The sequence below is a fragment of the Gymnogyps californianus genome, chromosome 1 (genome assembly GCF_018139145.2).
Source record: "Gymnogyps californianus isolate 813 chromosome 1, ASM1813914v2, whole genome shotgun sequence".
Taxonomy (NCBI): Eukaryota; Metazoa; Chordata; class Aves; order Accipitriformes; family Cathartidae; genus Gymnogyps; species Gymnogyps californianus.
In genome coordinates, this window is record NC_059471.1 from 21,664,480 (window position 1) to 21,686,287 (window position 21,808).

The following is a 21,808-nucleotide window of genomic DNA, read 5'->3' on the forward strand; positions in this document are numbered from 1 at the left end:
GCAAGTCATCTCAAATGCAAGCCACACTAATGCTGAGGGTTCAGCAAAACTCTGTATGCTCAAATACCCAGAATAACCCAAGGCTGTGGAAGAAAGGCCTGACTGGCTGAGTGAGGAAATACACCTCCGTTCTCTGGGCTTCGGAGACATCGCAGAGAGGAATCACCCTCCTACAGAACAGCAAAAGTAGCAACTGTAGGCTTCTGCTGGTTTCTCTCTTTTGGTCCACAAAGGGGAGATGTTATTTTTGGTTATCTAGCATTGGATTGCAGGAATGTTTTACTATGAGGTCAATGAGGGTAGGAGGTCTTTTTAATTTAAAAGGCAAACAGGCATTACTGATAATGAAGCTGCAGTGTAATCAAAGGAAATCTCCGGAGCATTTCACAAGGAAGTGTCTGAGGCATATAAACAGTAAAACAAAAATCAGCATTTTCTTTGCAGAGTCAGCGTCTACACACACTGCTCCTTAATCACTCAGGATCCAGATGAAATAGACACATCCAAATCCATGCTCCTTTTGCATTTTTCGGTAGATACTCAGCAAGCCATCAACAAAAACCCAGACCATGGCTAGAAGACCAAAGGGTCACCAGGCACAAACCACAGGGAAATGAAGACAGAAGTGTGGCCTGTGCCACTTGCAGGCTGAGGTGCAAAAAGTTACCTATCAGAGGTGACTCCTGCACCAAGACAACCAGGCTTTAGGGAATACCAAGTCCTTGCTGAAGGTTCAGCAACAGCCAGCTCTCCAGGGAAGCTGGAGGCCTTATGCCCTACGACGGTGTAGTATCTCCAGGCCTTGTTAATGCAGCAGCTCCCTCCAGCTGCTTCTCAACTACATGTCACAGCCACAGTGGAGAAACTCCCTTTCCCTAGACAGGAGGCTGCTATTTAAGGAACTTTCCCTCTAAGAGTTATATTTGACATTATCCAGCCAAATGTTTGTCTGTTAAGCATCAAATGTATCTGGATGTGTGGCCCTGCAAGACCAACTTGCAGTAGCCATGCAGTGGTGAGCTCTTCAGGCCTGTAACATGCAGTACCGAGCTCAGCTCACAGATGGCTGCAAGTCGTTTATCCCACCTGGATGTGAAAAGGTTGAGTGTCACATAACTTCAGCAGCAGCTCCATGGACATTCTTTGTGGTGACTGATGGCTAAAGCAGTTCCTGCCCTTATCAGTCGGTCAGAGAACCCAACAGTGCTCCCCACACCATTCCGCTTCCTTCAGCTCATTTATCACATGGACCCACAAACAGTTGAGCTGATCCAACTGAGGAGACAGGGCAAAGATGGGCCAATATGACCATGGCTGGTAAAGAATGGTCTGAGAAACTCCTAAGCCAGCCCTGCAGCCACATCAACAAAAACCCATGGATCCATGACCCTCGCCAATGCCCTGGAGAAAGACTGTTGTTACAGCTTGTGATTTGGCCTAGCAGTGTGCTAACTTCACCAAAACAGCAGCTTTCCTTTCCCATTACATCTCAGAGGTTTCAACGCAGGACCCCAGCATGAAGGAGAGCCTGCAGCCACTGTGCAGCAGCAGGCCCCATGTCAGGTGCATGCAAGTCTACCCATGTTGCCACATCACCTTGTGCCAGTGGCAGAACCACCCTGCAACAGCAGGCAGAGGCCAAGGCATGTCACAAGCTTCTGCCAGCCCTATGTGCAGCACTCGGACTGTATGTAGAGTTCTGGGACCAAATTCTCCTCTCTAAACCCAAAAAATCCTCTTCAAATTGGTCCTTAAAGTTGTATGGCTAAAAGCAGGACAAAGTTTTTCCGTCTGGTGACAAGCAAGGACGACTTATGTCTTCTTTTGTCATTAACAATGTCCTAAGGCAGAAAAGCCAAAACAGAGCCCTCCTTTGACTCCTAAAATCACTTGGACAATCCATTCTAGCCTTCATTTTTGAGGCTGTTATTCCTAAACTTCTTTCCAAGACTACTACTTTGAACAGAAGACAGTATTACCAAGCACCTTTTAAAAACACCATCTAAAAAAAGCAGACACTAAACATCACATGCCTCTCTGCAAAGCAACAACCCTAAGAAAATAATAAATGAGATCTCTCTGCTTAGAGTGCCTTCCATTTCTAAGCACTGCAAACATTAAGCATGTGTTTACGCATTTCATTACATGGCAGGGGGGGCAGGCATCATTGTCAGCCGTCCCAAAGCCAACTAACTTAACATGAAGTTGAAGCTGCCCAGTTTTGCCTTCAGCCTTTCCAAAATGTGGGAGTTGACTCAATTTAAACATCTGAGAAGCAGAAAAGACTAAGTGTGGCTTGCTGCTTTTCAGCTATCCTCCTTTTGGTATCAGTGCTGTTTACTTCTTGTCCGTAAGTGCCTCACTTTGCACTTACTCTAGTGGGTGCTTGGTCATATCCTCTACAGATAAGGTGGCAATACAGTTGCAATTATGACATTCTTTTCCTACTCATTTTTTCAGAAGTAGTCACCTTGGAAGTTGACGTTTTCCATGCTTGGTCTCTATGTAAAGGCAGGTTTTTTTGTGTGTGTGTGGTTTTTTTTTTTTTTTTTTAAACCAGTAAGTTTGAATTAAAAGGTCCACTTACATACTTCGACTAAAGTTAAAATGACTTCTGTGTTCAAAAACTCTAAACTCCTCCTATCAGGTTTTTTCTTCCTTTTCTTTAGAGAAAAAAAAAGCTAAACAACAGCTCAGGGCAACAACAAAAACTGATGAACTTTGAAAGTGTCTGGATACAATTTAGAGCAAAGCCCAGGACATTTGGTTGATCTGCAAAAACCCAAATTACTTTTCCTTAAGCTTTTAAGTATTTTGTAATTGTCCACTTAAAATTTAGTATCTAGTACAACTTTGGTTTTCTTGTCCTTGCTACATGTAACTTAGTACTTTATTCTTTGCCATGAAGCAGATGCATGAATGCAGGCTGTCCTGCCTTTCTTCCGAGGCAGGGTTAGCCAGTGGAGGAGCCGAGGCAGACTGCTGAAGCCATTAGGCTGGAATAGTTGTTATGGAGCAGTTCTCCTGCTGTGCAGCCTGGAGGGAAGATTTCTTCTTCTCTCCCCTGTGGAGATCCCTGGTACCCAACCCAGTAACTCAGGATTAGGCATCAGAGAGACTGGCCCCTTAATCAGTTTTAACTCTCATCTTGTTATGTTCTCTTTTTTCTAATCTTTCCTTTCAATTTGCAACTTCATTTTGGCCTTTGTGCTAATACTGTACCTCCGTCAACTTTGACTTTGCTAGCAGATTTGATCACAGCTCTAAATCCTTCTCCAGGCCACCAGCTTTTAACCCTATTTGTGCACTGGATCTCCCTCAAGGCTACATGATAGGCACAATCAGGATGTGAAATAATTAATTGCACCAGAGTCAGCTTCAACTGGTTTGAGCTAGCAGCTGGGCACTTGGGTCCCCAGTGCCAGTGGGAGCATGGTAACTCCCCCGTCATCCCTCTGGCCAGCTTCTGAAACCCTCTCTGCCCTCTGCTCCTTCCCACCTCTGCCCCATGGCCTCCCCACTGCTCTGCCTGGAGCAGAATCAAACCTAGTAATTTCAAGTGCCTCACACACAGGGGTTAGAAACGCCGGAAATTAACAGTACGTATTAGTATGAGGAAATAATGTGATGATTCCTTACTGATATGGGACAGGAGGGAGAGAGAAAGGGACAAGTGTAAAATAAAACAAAATTATGCATTTTCCACCTACCATACATGAATGTTTACCATATGGAATCAAAGAATTAAAAAAACCCCACTGATATCATTTTATGTGCTTTTTGCTAGTAAAAGAAGTATAATATCTTTTTACTAGAAAAGCTGCACGGAAAAATCGTAAATATGCCAGTCACTTTGTTGTGTATGCTGGTGGAGAAATCTTGCCTTTGCTTCCCAGAAATGGTGTGAAGAACATCTGGAAAAATTGATAAAAAGACTCTGAAACCTCAAAAACCAAAATACACCTCTCCCCTCTTCAACCTCATTTTACGCTCAGCTGCACTGGATGGGCCAGATTCACATCACAGTCGTGTATCCTGAGTAAATACGCTGAAGTCAACACATTTATGAAACAAGAATTTGGCTCCAAACATCCAGTGCTGTTTAACCAGTTGAAAACACAAGACTGAGTTTGTTTGAAATAAGATTCATTGCACCTGCTGATGTGAAGGGGCCTTACTGGCATGGTCTCCCTATTCAAGTAGATGTAATTCGAAATGCATCAATAAAGAGACAAAGTGCTTTGAAATATAATGAGCCCAAGCCTCGCTCCTCTTGATCTTAACGAAAAAGCTTGCCTCTTCCTCGGGTACCATGAGATCAGGTCCTCAGCTCATTCATGCATTTGTTAAGAGAAAGTTAAGTCTGTTTTACCATTTCTGCTTCTGTCGGTGCGAGGCTGAGGGCTCTGCTACTCTCAGCTCTGTGCACAGCCACAAGCCTGAGTCAGGTTTCCCACGTTCTCCTCTTGCTCCTCCCCAGGGACCTGTGGAGTGGGCAAGTCTCCACGGGTACCTGTGTCAGCTCACCGATTACCTATGGGGTCACACAGCTATTGAAATGAGATAGGCATCTGCCCTCACTCACCAAATAAAACCAAGGCTAAGATAAATAAGACACCTCACTCTCAGGGCGAGAGCTGGTCATGCACGTTTCACTAAAGCAACAGAGTTAGATTTGGTGAAAAGCACTTAAATGAAAGAGAATCTCCACCAGTGTGTCTCCTTGTTGAAGGCAGACAGTGGCAAGACTGTGGGGAACTGCTGTTTTAGGTACACCGAAAAACAGTATTTGTTTTATGAAATGGGGGTGAAAGAAAGAGGTGGCTAGCTATCATTAGTGGGTGTCTGAAAGCAGCAAAACTAAAAAGGCATACTGAAAAATGCTGCGCAAAAGCACATTGCAGTGCTTCCTTGTCGCTTGCAGCTGTACCTCGCTTGTTCTGTAGTCACTTCCCTTCACCTTTGTCAAATACAAAACACTGCCTCCCAGATTTCTGAATAATTCGAAGAAATTCTTCCCAATACCTCAGTGATGGGAAATTCTTCCCAATACCTCACTTTTCTGCAACACCCCAGACAGGCCCTTCAGCTCCTTGTAAAGTATGTAAATCGTGAAAGCTACATTGTTCTTCAGTATCAAATAATCTTCTAATCCTGGCCACCAACCAATTAAAAACAGAACAGAAAAACAACCAAAAAGCTGCTTTCGAAGGGAGGTCTCTGGCAATTCCAAGACAGAGAAACCCTCTGAAACAGGAAATCTACTGTCACAAAGAGGGTGCTGCACAGCTTTGCTTGCTCTCCATTAGTTGGCCAGTGGAGCAATAAAGTGACATGGGTTTCCAAAGTAAAGTTTGCTTTGGTCCCTAATCAGGCTTTACTCCACCTGAACTCCTGCTGACTTCAGTGAGAGGTTAGATGGAGTGAAAAGTGAATGAGGCCTTGAAGATTTGGCCCTTTATGAGCCAAGATTTAGTTGTAAACTTATTTAAAGACACAAACATCTCTGCAGCTGAACTCAATGTCACTTTTGAACACAAACCTGTAGAAAAACTGTTTGTTTTCTTTGTGTAAATCTTGCATGTTAACATGATTAGGTCTGCTGGGCAGGTGTCTCCACATGTCCATGTTTGCTTTGGCACACGAGCTGTCCCTCTCACCTCTCCAAATTCATGTAAATTTAGTGTTAAATCCTGCCTTTTGTTACATTAGAGTGCCAGGGAGCCCCTCTCCCTCCCCGCACCAAGGCTTGCTCACATTGCAGCTGGGCTGGAGTCCAGCCCAGCACTGCTGGGTGCCAGGCTGGGGAGGGCAAGTGCAGGTACTCATCTTCCACAAGCAGGCAGGCGAGCACGGCATGGGATCCATCACTAGCCCCTTACTGCACACTCCCTCCTCTGCTTCTCAAGCTATTTCTGGAGTTGCCAGTTTTCCAGATACTTGTTTCCCCTGATGAAATCCCCTGCTCCCGGAATTATCTGATTTTGTGATCATCCCAGCTTCCACGAAAAGTAAGTTTTTAGCTGTCCAGATGAGATATACAGAGAAATGAGAACATGACCCTTTACAGCTCAAAACACTTGATATGATCTCCCAGCATCACTCTAATGTTATTTGCAAGGTTTTTAGGACACAGCTGTAGCGCTCAGGGTGCTGACACTCTTCCCTGCACAGACCAGACACTCCCTGATCTACCACTTGCCTTGCTGTTTGCTCCCTGCCATTGGTAAGGCAAAAATTTGCACCTGCTTTTTTAGATCGATACAAGCAAATTCAATTTTAGAAACTGTTCAAAGGGGCTAAGATTCAGAAGGATGTAACGAGCACTAGTGAAGACATTTTTTATTAACCTGGAAAAATGCGTCTAGCAAGAACAGTTGGCAGGGTGAAGACCCTCTAAGACAGGATATGCATATTTAGGTATCAAGTGGCACATGCAGATCTCCCAGCACTCCTTCCCCAAGTGCAGTGAGGGCCCAAGTGCCATCCTGCTCACATTTTGCAGAAATTCAGCTGAGCCACAGCAAACTGTTGGCATCCTCTTGTGCAAGCCTAGATACACCCACTGCTTTCTGGCCTTTTTGAATTGCTTTTTGTTTAGCAGATTAATCCTAAACATTCAGATCTTGCACCTCATTTTTTGTCTAAGGTCTAGGCAATGATAAAAGCAATTAGCTCCCTAAATCCTTCTCTTATCTGTAATTGGGTGTGATTTTTTGTTGTTTGTTTGTGAAAAACACTGAACAAAAATAGTGTCCACTATGTGGGCCAGGAAAATAGACCCTGATGACAGCCAGCTTATCTTCCACAGCTGCCTGAACAAACCAACACCTAATGGCTATGTTTTCAGGAACACTTCCAACCAAGAGCTAACACTGTTACTTGGAGGTGACGGACGGACCTGTGCAGTTTTAATGCAGCTCTCCACTTTCCATTAGAAATGAGGAGACTCCGGTTACTTTCCCTTCCTGCATAGTGTCACATTGCCAGAAATATCCCAAGAGCAATGGGGCTGCGGGCAGGAAGGGAGAGCAGCGCATGCGTCTCAGCACTCGTTTCCACCAGCTTCAAGGAAATTTTTAAAAACTAAAGAACATGAACTAGAGAGGCTGTAACTGCAGAAAGTTCCCACTCTGCTTCTTTCCCACCCTCATCCTTCCCTTTGGACAAGCACACAATTTCTAGCAGGTGTGAAAGAGCCAGGAGACATACAAAAGAGATAAAAGACAGAACAACTCTGAAGAGCACTCAGGAGGCCACATCACAAGCACAGCACACCAGCTCCTAGCAGGCAGAGGCACTCTACCATTATCTAGTTCACAGATGGACCACCCAGAAAATCTGGGAGCAATTAGGAAGGAGAACAAACAAATGCATGGAAAGAAAGGGGGAGGGAGAATGGGAAGGAGGGCCAGAAGGGATTCCTTACATCATCTCCATGCAAGCGTTTCGAGAATGAAGTGAAGCTATATGAAGGAGGAATGCAGATGAAAGAGTTTGCAGTGAGAATGCAATAAAATAAAAGGCTATGAAAACATGTAGTGTATGAATGAATTACAACATGGCCATTAAATTTACAGGAAGTCAGGACAGCATGTAAACAGAGAAGAAACCCATCAAGTTCTTGGAGACACATACACGCACATATAAACAGATCAAATTCTAACTGTCTCTCACTATTAACAGTATGTCAACCTGCCTTGCAACCCAGGGAGTCATCAGGCAAAAAGCTGACTCACTGTCCTCGCCAGCTGTCAATAACTGGAACTAAATACTGGCAGGAAAACACAAATGCTACAAACCAACACTGATGCAACTTTACATCCTATGCATGGATAGGAACCACAGCAAGAGCCAAGGGGCTCATACTACCAGAGCTGCGTGCCTGGCAACAGCCAGTTTTCTGCTGGCCTGGATTCCACTTGCCTGGCATCTAATCAGTCTATCAGTCAGCACCTCACAACACCAAGCTACACCCTTCTTGCCTGGGAGGCTGACCTAATTTTGGTACCAAGCGCTTTGGCTCCAACTGACTTCAAGGTGACTGCTCAGCCCTCTAAAAACAAGGCCCATTTTTAATTAAATGCCTGATTTCAGGCATCTTTGTTGGTTTTAATTGTGACACAGAAGGTTGCCTTTGTTGACCAGTGCTGCAAAGTTTGCTTTTTCTTTTTAAATGATTTGACGTGCAGTTTGCGGCTTTTGCAAGTGAGCATAATTTATAAACTGTGTTTTGTAGGATCTAAAAGTCACAGCAGAAAAATGACTTAAAATAAAAACTGAACATACCAAGTGTTTTGAAGTGATCTTAATCAATAACACTGTGTTTACTTTGTCTTGGCCTCTGAGAAGTGAACTCTGGTCACCAAGGACTTCTTATAAACACATTAAAGTTCACACAAGCATTTTTTCAAGCTTTTCAGTTTACTATAATCTCGGTAAACTCACTCCCTGATAATTTTCCCTAAAAATAGTGCTTATTAACTCACAAGTTCAGTTGAAAAAAATCTACTATCCGCTCGTCTTAGCAGCAGCTACAATATGGCAATTAGTTTACCTTAGAATAGACATCAAAGGCTCAAAGGATGACCCTGCCCCAGAAGAACAAAATCTTTTAAAAGCCCCATTCCACTCAGTTTGCTAGTTTATAAGGTTTGCTAAAATCCAGTTTAATGATCATGTAGTTTCTTAGCAAGTCATGTGGTGCCATATTGTGTAAGGAACAGAAGAGTTAGTTCTAAAACCTTTTTGAACTTGGGGAGCTTTTCCAACCAGCTGATGCAGAACCACATTCTGAGATGGTAAATGAAACTGTTGGATGCAAAAGCCTCACTATGATTTTCTTTAGCTTCTTTCAGAAGAGACAAAAGTTCCCACACAACACATACTCTCCCCTTACAATTAAAGATTCAATAATAGCAATATGTTCAAGTCCATATGGTGTGGATATAAGGGAGAGGCACAACGAGAAACTGAGAACCCTGAAAGCAGGGGCCTGTAAACTGCAGTGAAAAAAGGCAAAAGCATAAAAAAACCCCTTAAGGTGAGACTGAATGAAGACGTAGGGCACACTGGATTAGCCAGTTCTCCTTTTAGCTGCAGTCTTCATATCCTAAGTTGCAGACAGTTTCCCTCCCCTGACATGGTTATCAGATTGTTTTTGGTTTCTTTTAATGACGTACAACAAAGTCCTTTCAAAACCAGTCTGGCCCAGTTGCCAGATAATAGCACTACATGTTACCAGGCAGGAGGCTGAGCAGCAGTTTCCAGTACAGCCTCACAGCAATAATGCAGGAGAAATGAAACTGGAAGGGCTGATTGCGGTGGGGGCAACAGACATATATGAAAAGGAACAACAATAAATGAATAATACAGGAGAGAAGCCTTCTTACTCTGTCTGGAATCAGATTTGAATGGTGAATGAGAAATAGGGAGAGGAAAGGACAAGAAGGGTCTGTTTTAAACATTAGCATAGACTTGCCCCACCTCTTTCCATTACTATCACGAAGCATGGCTTTTCCCAGCTCTCTCGTCTTCGTCTCCAACTCCTGAACTTGCTCCAGCAAAGTTTTATGGTAGGTATGCTTGGCCCTGTACCACGAGGAAAAGACAAAAAGAAAAACAAAACAAAAGCGCCACGTGAACATTTGTTTTGCTACAAAACCCTAATTGTACCTCTCAGATGAGAGGCGCAGGGTCTTCCCTTGAAGGATTTGGGAAATAAGGCACAGTGTATGCATGTCAGTTCAGGTTCACAATAGCTGGGAAATATTACATAAGAAATGAGACATCAGAAGTACTTCAAATTCAGCAGAGCTCAGCTGCTTCAACACAACACTCAAAATCTAACCAAGCAGCAAAGCTACGGGACTATGGAGACCTGACACCGCTGCCGTGGGATTGCTCAGGACCCGGGCATTCAGACAAAAGAGCTGGGATTCATTGAATATTCATGGCAGTAAAACATGATTCTACTCTGTCTTTTGAGCTATGCGTGGCACTGCTCTGAAAACCTGAGGAGAGTCTCAGATAATAATTGCCATTCAAGCCCCTTTATTTTCATTTATCAGTCTCACATGACTTGGAAAGGCACTTCTCTCCCCACTGAGCTTTCAAAGTGACAGTAACAAGACTGGCTGTGTCCTGTTTTCTCAGCTTGGGGATTCAAAGAGCAAACCATGTACCACATGTGCAACCAAAATTTGGAGAGTGATGCCCCCCGTGAAGAGACTTGGGCCTTTTTTTACCCAGTTTCACCTACTGCTCCAGTGCTATTATACCTAAATTACATTGATATAAGGAGAGAATCTAGTCCCCTCTGTCTTGATACGTACAAAGCAATAATACAAAACGCAGGGATCTTTCTCCAACGAGCAGTTTTTGATCAGCTTCCTCTTTTGTGTCACTTAAAGGAGGACAAGTGTCCCATGAGATAATACTGATTTGCGTGTGACTGCACAATAAGCCTGAAAACAAGATGGAGCCAAGTCGGCTGAGACACCACTTGCTTCATGGCATTAAAATAATATTCTTCAACTCTAGAGATGGCAAAAATTTCTTTACAAGTTTTATAAAAATCTTACATGCAGATATTATAATCTTTAACCAATAATGTAAAACAATGTCAAACTCCTTCTAGCAGAAAAATAATAACTGGTGTATATGTAATTAAACTATAATGAAGATGCATTTATTTTTAAAAAAGCATGATTCTTATTGCTCCTTCCATGGGGAAAAAGAAACAAAGACCACAAAATCTTTGCTGATACTATTTTAAATGACAGTGCCTTCATATTAATACTAGGTTATCCAAGTCCTCTGGTCTTTGTAGTGCTGAATTAGGCCCCAAATGTCTCAAAATGAGAAGCCAAAATGAAAACTACTTATCAAAACACATCTGCATTTAAGAGGGAAAAAAGAGAACAACAAAAGATGAAGCATAGCAAAATCTGGAGGTAAAGAGTATCAGGCTGTACTTAGAAGAGCACCCTATTAAAACAAACCACCAAAGGTGTATGATTTGCAAGGGAACACCAATGTACCATGAGGGAAGAAATCAGTAGCAAGGATATTTTTAAAAACACATAACGTTTCAAGAATGTGAGATTACCAATAGCTGCACAGAAATTAATTAGATTCAAGTTCCTATAACTAGTTAGGCTAATGATTAGACTGGTCTCCTCTTTGAGGAAGTGAAACTATAGCGATTAAAATAAGAAAGCTTTGAGCTATTAATTCTTACAATCTTTACAGTTGACTTCACTACCACACTCTTTACGTTGAGTAAATACATTGAAATTTTGACCTTAAACTTATCTCTTACCTTTTAAAGAGGTTGTACCTACTATTGCAAACTTGAAAACTGACCATGTTTGGAACTTTTAAAATACTTTATAACCAGTTTTCCCCACAGACAAGAACACAGAAATCTACAAGTTATTCAATCTCTCCCAAGGTTCTACATTCATCTTGCCATACACCGTAAGAGATGAGAGATGTTTTTCTTTTCCCTTAGAGGGAATATTGACTTCAAAATGCAACAGAATGTAGCCTGAGCAACAAAGTCCAATTAGCGCAGCACAGCACAAGGAGGCATTGCACTGGTATTTCACAACATGGAAAAAATACTGTTGTCTTGAAGTTGGGAGTACTGAAGTAATTTGTAAGTAGTGTGAAATGATGACATATATGGGCTCTGCTGTGGCTGGGTATTCATAAAGCAACAATAAACCTTCAGGTAATTGTTATGCATTGAGTCACTCCTTCACTTGGAAGCAAGAGCATCCATGGAAGAGTCAGTAATTAAGAATTTATAAAAAGGGCCTGAGCTAACCTATCCCCGTGTTTCTCCAAAAACAAATACTAAAATACGGTATTACAATTGCCTCAGAGTCTGGGCTTGCTCCCATCAAGTCAACTGCAAATATTTTATGGACTGCTGGCAACAGGACTGGACACTTCATGACTTTTTCACAACAGCACATTATTAACTTTTGATACACAAAATACAGGCAGAAGTCTTAGCTTTTACCTTGTCCTTTACAAGTGGCCCTAGATGCATGATCAGTCCTCAATAAACTATGAGATCTTGTGTTCAATGTTACTGTTCAGCTGAAATTTGATGTGTTACATAAAGACAAACTCACCTTTCCCTCACACACTGGGATATTAAGATCATGGACCATAAGAACAGGCAAAGGGTTATCTTTGTATTTTGGGTGGCCCTTCCCCTTCCAAGCCAGGGAAGTGCATAACCTCACTTCACTGCCCTAGGAGGATATTTAGGGGGTTCGGGAGGCCAGAATCCGCCAGGGAGAAGCACGGTTACATTCATAAACTTTTCTCAAACATGATGACACCTCTACTCTGGCTCATTATCCTCAACACCATTTTAGGAGTCTTGTGCTCCAGGGGCTGCAAGCGTGCGCAAGGATGGGAAGAGCTCCCTATACTTTCTCTCTTATTTACACTGCAGAGCTGGCAAGCACAACAAGCTTCTTCCCCCACGGTAACAAAAAGTACACAAAGATTTTGGTAATGATTGGAAGGCTCAGGAAATTTTTCACTGTAACACTAAGTATTGAGACACCAATTATTAATAAATTCTTGCCCTATTGCCTAATTTTGCTGGAATACACTCTGTGTTTTTATGATTCCCACATAGCTTTGTGGCTCAGCTATTTCAAGACTTCCTAGCACCAGTGACATGTATTCAAGTGACATACGCCAACTGTGAGGAAGCACTCACCTTATAAAACTCTATTCATTTCAATGGTAGCACAACTGGGACTTTTATAAGGCAAAAACCAAATCCAAACCAAGCCACTGAATTCAGGGTAGTGGACCAAAGTTAACAATGTGGTATTGCAGCCAAGTATTTAATAATAAGCTTCCTTCTCTTTTTAAAGAGAGTTTTCCACATTTCCTTGATTCACTTAAAAAACCCCACAGAAATAAAAAAGCCTAGAGCTGCAGAGAACATGGGAGATAAGAGGTGTGTTGACAGCTGTAGCCTGTGTAACAAAGGGAACATGTAGAACTAGCTCTTGCTTCCAGCATTGCAAGTTTTGATAGTGGATGCAGCACAGCAGTTCAGAAACTAAGATTTGTATGGGTTTGAAACACACTTTCCCATCCCTTTTAACCTTCTTCCAGACAAAAACTCTGTACCATATTTATGGTTTTCTGGCAGTATTTTGTACTGAAACTAGGCATGTACCTTTTGGGTCACATGGATGCTCTTTCTGCAGACATATGCTTCATATCCAAGAGAAACTGAAAGCGATAAATGCCACGACCATGAGAAGTCAGAGCTGCTGGAATTTTATGGTCAAAACCAGATTCTGCTGAATTACAGACAGCAACGTGGTGTAACCACTGCTGTGGAAGCGTGCCGGCTGATTTCCAGAGGCCTTGGGCTCAAGTTTTGAATGGCAAGCCTCTTGGAAAGGAAACAGACCTTTACTCCTTCCATATGGCAGTGCTGATAGCTGTGTCATTTCATTTATCCTAGTTAAAATGTTAATGGTGTTAATTTTTCAGTGATGGGTTAAAAAAAAAAAAAGAAAAAAAAAAAAGAAGTCCTGCTCAGAGAACAGATTTTTTGCTTAATGTTAATAGCAGCCTCCTGTTTAAAATCTGTTGGGAAAATATCCAGTATATCAATCATACACATTTGTCTTGAGAGCTTCATAATCTCTGTACATTCTTGGTCTGAACCACTGAAAGGATTATGTTGCTGAGATTTCTCTAAGAAATATTAAAGAACAGGCTGAGTCAGTAAACAGAGTTTTACATGAGTAATAGCTGAGGATGAGCCTGCCTTGGTCTGGCCTGTTTTACAATTCTTGAGTCATTTTTGCCAAGAACTGATAAGAACAGAGGACAACTTCGGGACATTCAACTATCATGAAAACATTTCAAAAACTAAAGCGTAATCTTGGACACCTAAATATATATTTGATCCCTGATGCTGCAAACAGTTCAGCTCCTATTTAGCTTTAATCACAAAAGTAGTCCCACTGACTGCTAAGCAGGTAATTTTAAATAATGCCTGACACAGCAGCAGGGCCTGTTATGCTAAATGAATTCTAAGATCTTTTTTTTCCCCCAGAGCTTTAAAAATCAGGTCAGACACAGCTAAGTATCTAAATTTAAACATTTTGGCCTAAGCTTTAGAATTTTAAAATAATTTTCAATTGGAGAAGTTTAATGAGTGTAACAAAAAACCCTCTAGTGTGCTAGACTATTAAATCTTAGTTTGGTCTGAACAGAAATTTTACATTATGATACCTAGTTTTAATTTTAGCAGTATAGCTCGTGAAAATTAAGCTGAGGAAAAAAATAGCAAAATATTTAAGAAGTACTTACTAATTGGTAGATTTGCCTACTACCAGTTTAATTTAGCTGTGCTATCAACCCCATAGGAAGAAAAAAAAACAGTTTTCAGATATATGCATATGACCTGATCTATCTTTTCATGCCGGTGTTTGAAATGTGACCATGTTTGGGAAACTTTCTGCTTTTTTCAATATTTTCTGCATTTCTCTGTGAAGAAGATTGGTGGACTTGGCAGTGTTAGGTTTACGGTTGGACTCTACCTTAAAGGTCTTTTCCAACCTAAATGATTCTGTGATTCTAAGAATCTTCCTTGGCTGACTGACAGCTCATTCCTGGAGCAAAGTGTTACATGTTACGATGCTTTCACTTCGAGCCTCTGTGACAAGTGACGAGCTAACCTATACTCCCTCTTCCCTCCAGCTAGGATCTGCCTTTTTGCCCCAGAGTTGGAATGCCCTGGGTCCTTCTTGCATGAGGTTATTACATATCCATACAAAACGTTCTTGGTTGTAACACAGCTTTCCAAGGGAAAGGATGAAAGCTTTGCTTAAGACACTTAAAAGCAAGCTGAACAAAACACCAGAAGTTCTAAATGAAAATGATACTCCTGCATTTCAAATTGCAATGGTAGAGAAGGTAAGTCGCTTCGAGAACTTTGATTTAAAGAGAAATCGCTTGCCTTGAGCAATGCTTTGAAACCACAGAGTTTTGAGAGAAGAGGATTACACAGGCTTGTATTTCACAAGGGTTGTTCCTCCTCTCTGGGCATGGAAGGAATCATTAAGACTTTACTTCAACCATGGAGTGCAGAGTATTGCTCTTCTCTCAGTTAAGAGAGAAGACCCACTGTTGAAGGAGCACCTAAAGAGCAGCTGACAAAGAACTGGGAGCTCACTGGGTAGGGATCAGAGTGCCATATTTTTACTTTCTACCTAACCTTAGTCAAACTGAATGAACTATTTGCTCCTTTTTAGGAATAGGAAATCTCTGATGTCTGTTTTAAATTTGCCTTCAACTAAAGGGTAGACAACACAAATCATAAGATGACACACCTTCATTACTCAGACAAGGCTGCCTCCTTCAGATTCAGGACTAACTATTCATTCTTTGACATTGCTGGTTGCATTGGCAGGTGAGAAATGACTCCCACTTCACTTTGCTCAAAGGTCTTCCGAACAAATATCACCATTTTGCATTCACTGAAAGGCTTCATAGTTCTTTACAGAACAATACTGGACTGGACAACATGTGCATACAGAGTAATTCTTACAACACCGAGAGGACTGGTTTGGGACTTACGCTGTCCATGCCACGTCTTTAACAAGGCACGCAGTGGGCACAAGAAACAAGCCAAACCAGAAGTATCCACATCTTAACACCATTCCAGCCTGTGAAGAAAACAAACAAATCATGAGTATTTTCAAGCCATTACATGTTAAGCGGTTCTTTACAAGGAAAAGGTAGAGTGATGCCATCAAACAGGTACTGCATCCATGATCTGGGTGATGAAATTTGGTGGTGGTGATAAGTCTCATCAACTCTTAACAGAAGTTCGGCCTATAATTAACAAACAGCAATAGCATTTCTCATTGTGATCATTCCTTATGATCTCAAATTCCTTAGAAATTAAAAAAAAAAAATAAAAATCAAGCATTTTGACCAAATCCTTCACTGATACTAATCTGTGGATCCAGGCAAATACATTTCCACTCATGGAGAAGTGCACCGTAAGTATATTTAGCTTGCACTTTTGACTGTCTTTTGTGCCCTTTGCTTACTCTCTTTCTACCCACTGTTCTAGATCTCTGAGCGGTGTCAAACTGACATGAAAAAAAATACATTTCTCACTAAAATGTTTCAGTCATATTCCACTTAAATGCAGCACTTCCTGTTCAAACTACTGCTGCTTGAAATCCAGGATGGGAAAGATTCAATCCTGTCCTGCAAATGGCTTTTTTTACAAACAAAGAGCTCAAAGTTTATATTTACGTTTTTCTCGTTGTAATGCTTGAAGAAAAAGCTCGGTACGATTTCAGATGGAAGATATCTGGAAACCCTCTAAGTCCCAGCATACACACATAGTTATGGAACCAAGTTGAAATATAGCACTATTTACAGAAATGCTATTTTAGATCATTAGAATCTTTTACAGATTCAAATTAATGGTGAGTAATGCCCGGGTTTGCTACACAGAAGACTTGAGACGACCTCACCACCTCTTGCATGCACACACACACAGTTCCCATAAGAATCATTTAAGTTCTCTAGCACATTAGAAACAGAAACATTTTTTTTTCTGTAATGACTCGCATGCAGCACACAACTAAAAAAGGAGCTGAAAGGCGTCAGCAACATTTCCAGTGGCTAGCCATATTTTGCTCTCTTACCAGTTATGGATGCTGCCATATTCCTTCCCCCAAACCTTTATTTCTCAACATTTTATATGCTACATACAATACACACACGTATATACTGACTTTCATGTGCAATGTTGCCGAAGACAGGAAGGCCTATACCCGTAGACACCAAACTAAAGCAGCTGTCTCACCAGTGTAATGCAGGCTTGGCTGGCTCAGCTGTGCCTCACTGTTGTGGCACACAAGGGAGCAGCAGCCTGCAATGCTGAAGTGTCAGGGCATTTTACAGACAAACACGAAGTTGAGCTACAGAACATGGAACCAAACAAAATTTCTACTAGCCTTTCAAATACACTGTGAAAAGACAAAATTTGTAATTATACCCTTTGCAAGACAAACGTGGTTGATCACAACAGAAGGAACTTCCACCACTCACTACAGCAAAGCTTTAAAACTGAGAAAAGCCATCACATTGTATTGGCAGGATGTCTACCAGTAGCACCCAGCATCTTCTCCCAGTGTTGATCTCTCATTAAAGTTGTCCACCTCACAACTCAGTCATATTTAGCAGCAACTTGCCCTTGGATTGCCAAGTAGTGAGTACTTCCAAAAGCATTTTCCACTTCTGAATGTTAAATCCTCCATGCCGTTGCTGGACTGACAGATCAGTGGTAAATCTTGTACTGAAACCAAGAGCGAGCTAGACTGTGCTAAAACATTTATGGACACTTTGCCACCCACACAGACAGTAAGCAAACACATTCCAGTCCCAGAATCAGCTCTCGGTTATTTGTGAGTCCTCATGCCTCCTTTCGCATTAGAATGCCAGAAGCACATGGGCAGTTTTGATCTATGCTTAAGGAAAAGGATATGCAGGAATAAGAGGGAAATCATAACTTTATTGTTAGGCAAAGAGCTGAACTGTAATAACACAGCAGCAAAACATAATGAGATTTATCCTCATGCTTTGCTTTTCTTTGGCTGTGACCCTGCCAGTGATAGCAGTCTAATCACATCAGCATTTCCACTGACCATCCTTCTATTGCCTGTGTTAATAAAGGCTAAAAAAGGGCCATAGTAGTCTATACGCATTTTATGCTATTTTGGCTTCAAATATTTTATGTTCCACTCAAATATTTTATGTTTCAGCTTTTCTAGCTGAAAGCAACTCAACGCGCTTTCAAAGTGCAGAACAATCTGAGTATGTGTTCAGTAGAAGTTTAAATGCTATTATTGTTATTATAAATGTTGACATCTCAATCGATGGCTATGAATTTGGACATCTCACATGTTAAGCTTGACACCAAAAAAACGTCAAGCCAAATACTTTTTGCCTGCAATTATGCATTTTACTCAAGTATTATTCTGTCCAAAAACTGCAGCATAACAGTAAAATTAGTCATCCCATCTGAACCCTGCCAGACACTCACTTTACTACTGGCAAGCCTTTTTCCACACAACCCTCTCTGAGATTCTACTCCATTCCTGAGCTCATCTGGAAGGTTTCTTCCCTGCTCATCTCTAACTTCCTCTTGGAGTTATATGACTGCTATGCTGCATGACAGTGAACTGATTTGTCTTGCATGCACAGCTCTGCCTCTGAACTCTGCCTCCTCTCCAGCAGGATTACACCATCTGCTTGCAGGACAGGAGCTCCTCAGCAGAGAATTCATTGGAAACCACCTAACACGTTCTGGTTACATTCACAGACAGCATTTTTAGGATATTCTTCAGCTGAGTTATGAACAGAAGGTATAGTAAGAACACCTATATATCGCAACAAAGCCTTCCTCAGGCTTCACAGCTGTTGCTGTGCTCCTTTCCAGTTGTTCAGCTATTCATGACAGCAGTGAAGGCAGTACTGCAATACATGTTCAGTGAAACACGGCATTTCCATACGCAGTCCCAACGAATTACACCCTTCAGCTATCACTTATCTCCCCCAGATAAGAAAAACAAAGCTACTAAACAGGAACCACCACCATTTTTTTTCTTTTTTAGAAAGTCACAGGGAAGAGTAGTTTGTTTTTTAAAGAAATTCAAAATTTGACCAGCTCTGTCATCACACAGGCCCCACAATATGCAACTAAGTAATTTTTATTCTGTCTACTGATGTAAACATTAGTGACTAGCACATCCAAAGCCAACTACCAGAAACCATTCATCACATGGCACCCCAAAAACACTTGAGACTAATGCAAGTCCTCGTGCTGAAGACATTGCAGCTTAAACTGCTGCCATCAGTAGACTGTATTCCAAGCACTGACGAGGCTGCCACAGTAAAATAGCTCATTTTAGAGGAATGATAACATTTGTTAAAATGAAAGAATGGGAACAAGAAAAGAAAGAAAAAGCTTATCTCCAGTTATTTCAACTGAGGAGCAAACAATTTAGGTCCCAATACCTTTAACCTCTTGTAAACTGGTTTTGTAAGGGTGGTACTTTCTTTTTTTCTTTTAAACACAGCAAAAAAAGCTATAGTACCAGCCAGTCAGAATGACTAGGAAGATCTGCTCTGTACTATTATTTTAGAAAGCATAGGTTAAGGGTTTTTTGGTTTTGTTCTGTTGTTTTTTTTTGTTCTTCTGTTTGTTTTAAATCAAGGACATGCTCTACACAAGCATATCAAACAGGGAATAGGTGGTTTAAAAAAAATCTTAAATTGCAATATGGAATACATTTCAAACTCTTTTCTCCACTTTACTGTTCTTTCTTAGTATGCAAATAAGCATTGTTCATAGTTTTCCTTTTCTACTATGGTGGGTTGACCCTGGCCAGACGCCAGCTGCCCACCAAAGCCGCTCGATCACTCCCCTCCTCAGCTGGACAGGGGAGGGAAAATATAACGAAAGGCTCATGGGTCAAGATAAGGACAGGGAGAGATCATTCACCAATTACCGTCACAGGCAAAACAGACCCAACTTGGGGAAATTGGTTTAATTTATTACCAATCAAATCAGAGTAGGGTAATGAGAAATAAAACCAAATCTGCTCCAGCATGGGCTCCTCTCTCCATGGGTCCACAGGTCCTACCAGGAGCCTGGTCCGGCGCAGGCTTCCCATGGGGCCACAGCCTCCTTCAGGCATCCCCCTGCTCCGGCGTGGGGTCCTCCATGGGCTGCAGGTGGATATCTGCTCCACCGTGGACCTCCATGGGCTGCAGGGGGACAGCCTGCCTCACCACGGTCTTCACCACAGGCCGCAGCAGAATCTCTGCTCTGGTGCCTGGAGCACCTCCTGCCCCTCCTTCTTCACTGACCTTGGTGTCTGCAGAGTTGTTCCTCTCACATATTCTCACTTCTCTCTCTGGCTGCAATTGCACAGGTTTCCCCCCCCCTTAACTATGTTATCCCAGAGGCGCTACCCACCATCGCTGATGGGCTCGGCCTTGGCGAGCAGCAGGTCCATCTTGGAGCCGGCTGGCATTGGCTCTGTCAGACATCGGGGAAGCTTCTAGCAGCTTCTCACAGAAGCCTCCCCTGTAGCCCCCTCGCTACCAAAACCTTGCCACGCAAACCCAATACATCCACCAACAGGTGGTGTCACTATTTTCAACAACAGGTTCCAAGGAGAACAACAAGGCCAGACGTGCCCAGGGATGGCAGGTCAGATATCCAAACTGTTTTGGTATTATCATCACAGCATGGTTAGACAACAACTGGGGACAAGTAAATGATTCGGACAAACCAAACAAGGGTCTCAGTCATCTTAGATCATTCAAGAAAAGTGAGACAAAATTAAAATTCATATTTTGAGTAACAAAGGCTTTTTATTACTTCATTTCCTCATATACCCATGCATCCTAACTCTGATAAAAAACAGACAGCAAAAACATAAGATCACGATGGAAACAGCTGCCTTTGTATTTACAGTGCGACAAAAATCATTACTGGAAGTGCGCCTGGATCCTGATCATAGCTGTCTCCATGAGGCATGGATAAGGACCCAATAAGCTGCTCAACTATGGTTTCATATTCAAATTCCAGCTTTATACACTAGGGATCCAAGTCCAACCTGTAGTCAGGTGATCAGTCAGATCACTTTGGTCCCCACTAGTCAAACGTGGATGATAGCATGGCACTGCCTTTGGCAGCACTTGGGAAAGGAGAAGAGAGGGAGAAGATAGCCACATGATTATTGTGAGGGATTCACACATGACAACAGCACAAGAAATGTTCACTGCCATCAATGAGATACTATTGAACTAGACATCTATGACACTGAAGGATCCAGCTGACAACAGACATGGCTGGAGCTGCAAATGCAACTCTTAAGAGCCTTGGTCCTGCTGCTCCATCTGCATTGCCTCAATAACCAAAGCAGAAAGCAGTGCATCACCAGCAGGCAGTTAACCCCACCTTAAGGTAGTCAACTGAGATGCACTAGATAGACATCTCTGCCAGTACCTCTCCTCCATCAATTCTAGACCAGTGGCTTGGTCTGAGCACACCACTTGAGAAAGGCTAAAGCTGGGGCAGGGGAATCCCAGTTGGTCACTCTGCTCCCATCCCACGTTAGGCAAGTCACTTGGAAGCATGTTTGTTATTCAGTCGATGTGGACAGTCATCTTCAAAGCTTGCCTCAGCCCAGCACTCTGAGGTGCTACTCCTAGGATCTCAGTCTCAACCATTTTCCCAACGATGACAGGGTGCTGCTAGCTTGGGCAAACAATTCCATCCCTTTTGTCTTGAAGTCCCACTGCCTCACCTGATGGCACAGTGTATGGACAAATATATTATTCTTCATGAGAAGCTCAGGCATTAACACTGGGACACATCACAGCAATGCTCCCACTTTACTCTAGAGACTCCCAGATTCCTGGGAAAGATTGCCTTTCATTTGCTCTGCAGCAATAGGGCTGATTCAGAAACCGCTTTAAAGGTCCAGGAAATATTTTCAGTAGAAAGTTAAACACACTCTACCCAATCTTGAAATTGTTGCACTTTTAGTGATGTTCCAGCTTAGACATCTTTGCTGCAGGTTTGTTTTTTTTTTTTTACATGTTTTTCATGAGTAAATTTGAAGCCTAACTTCAGTAGGAAGAGGAACAGATTCCATGCATAAAAAAAACTACCACAGATTATGAACAATATCACTGTGCAAACTCTCCT

The 21,808-nt window shown here is 42.1% G+C and overlaps 1 protein-coding gene across 2 annotated transcripts in view; it reads right to left on the reverse strand.

Annotated features, from left to right (window-relative positions):
* The window catches only part of ATP8A2 (ATPase phospholipid transporting 8A2), a 334,991-nt gene that overhangs the window by 14,806 nt on the left and 298,377 nt on the right, over positions 1 to 21,808 (reverse strand). For both annotated transcript variants that reach the window (XM_050897554.1, XM_050897547.1), the window contains 2 exons: positions 15,640 to 15,728; positions 9,487 to 9,591 (listed from right to left, as the gene is read on the reverse strand). In XM_050897554.1, the coding sequence (XP_050753511.1) occupies positions 9,487 to 9,591; positions 15,640 to 15,728 (194 nt within the window). The remainder of the gene's footprint in view (positions 1 to 9,486; positions 9,592 to 15,639; positions 15,729 to 21,808) is intronic.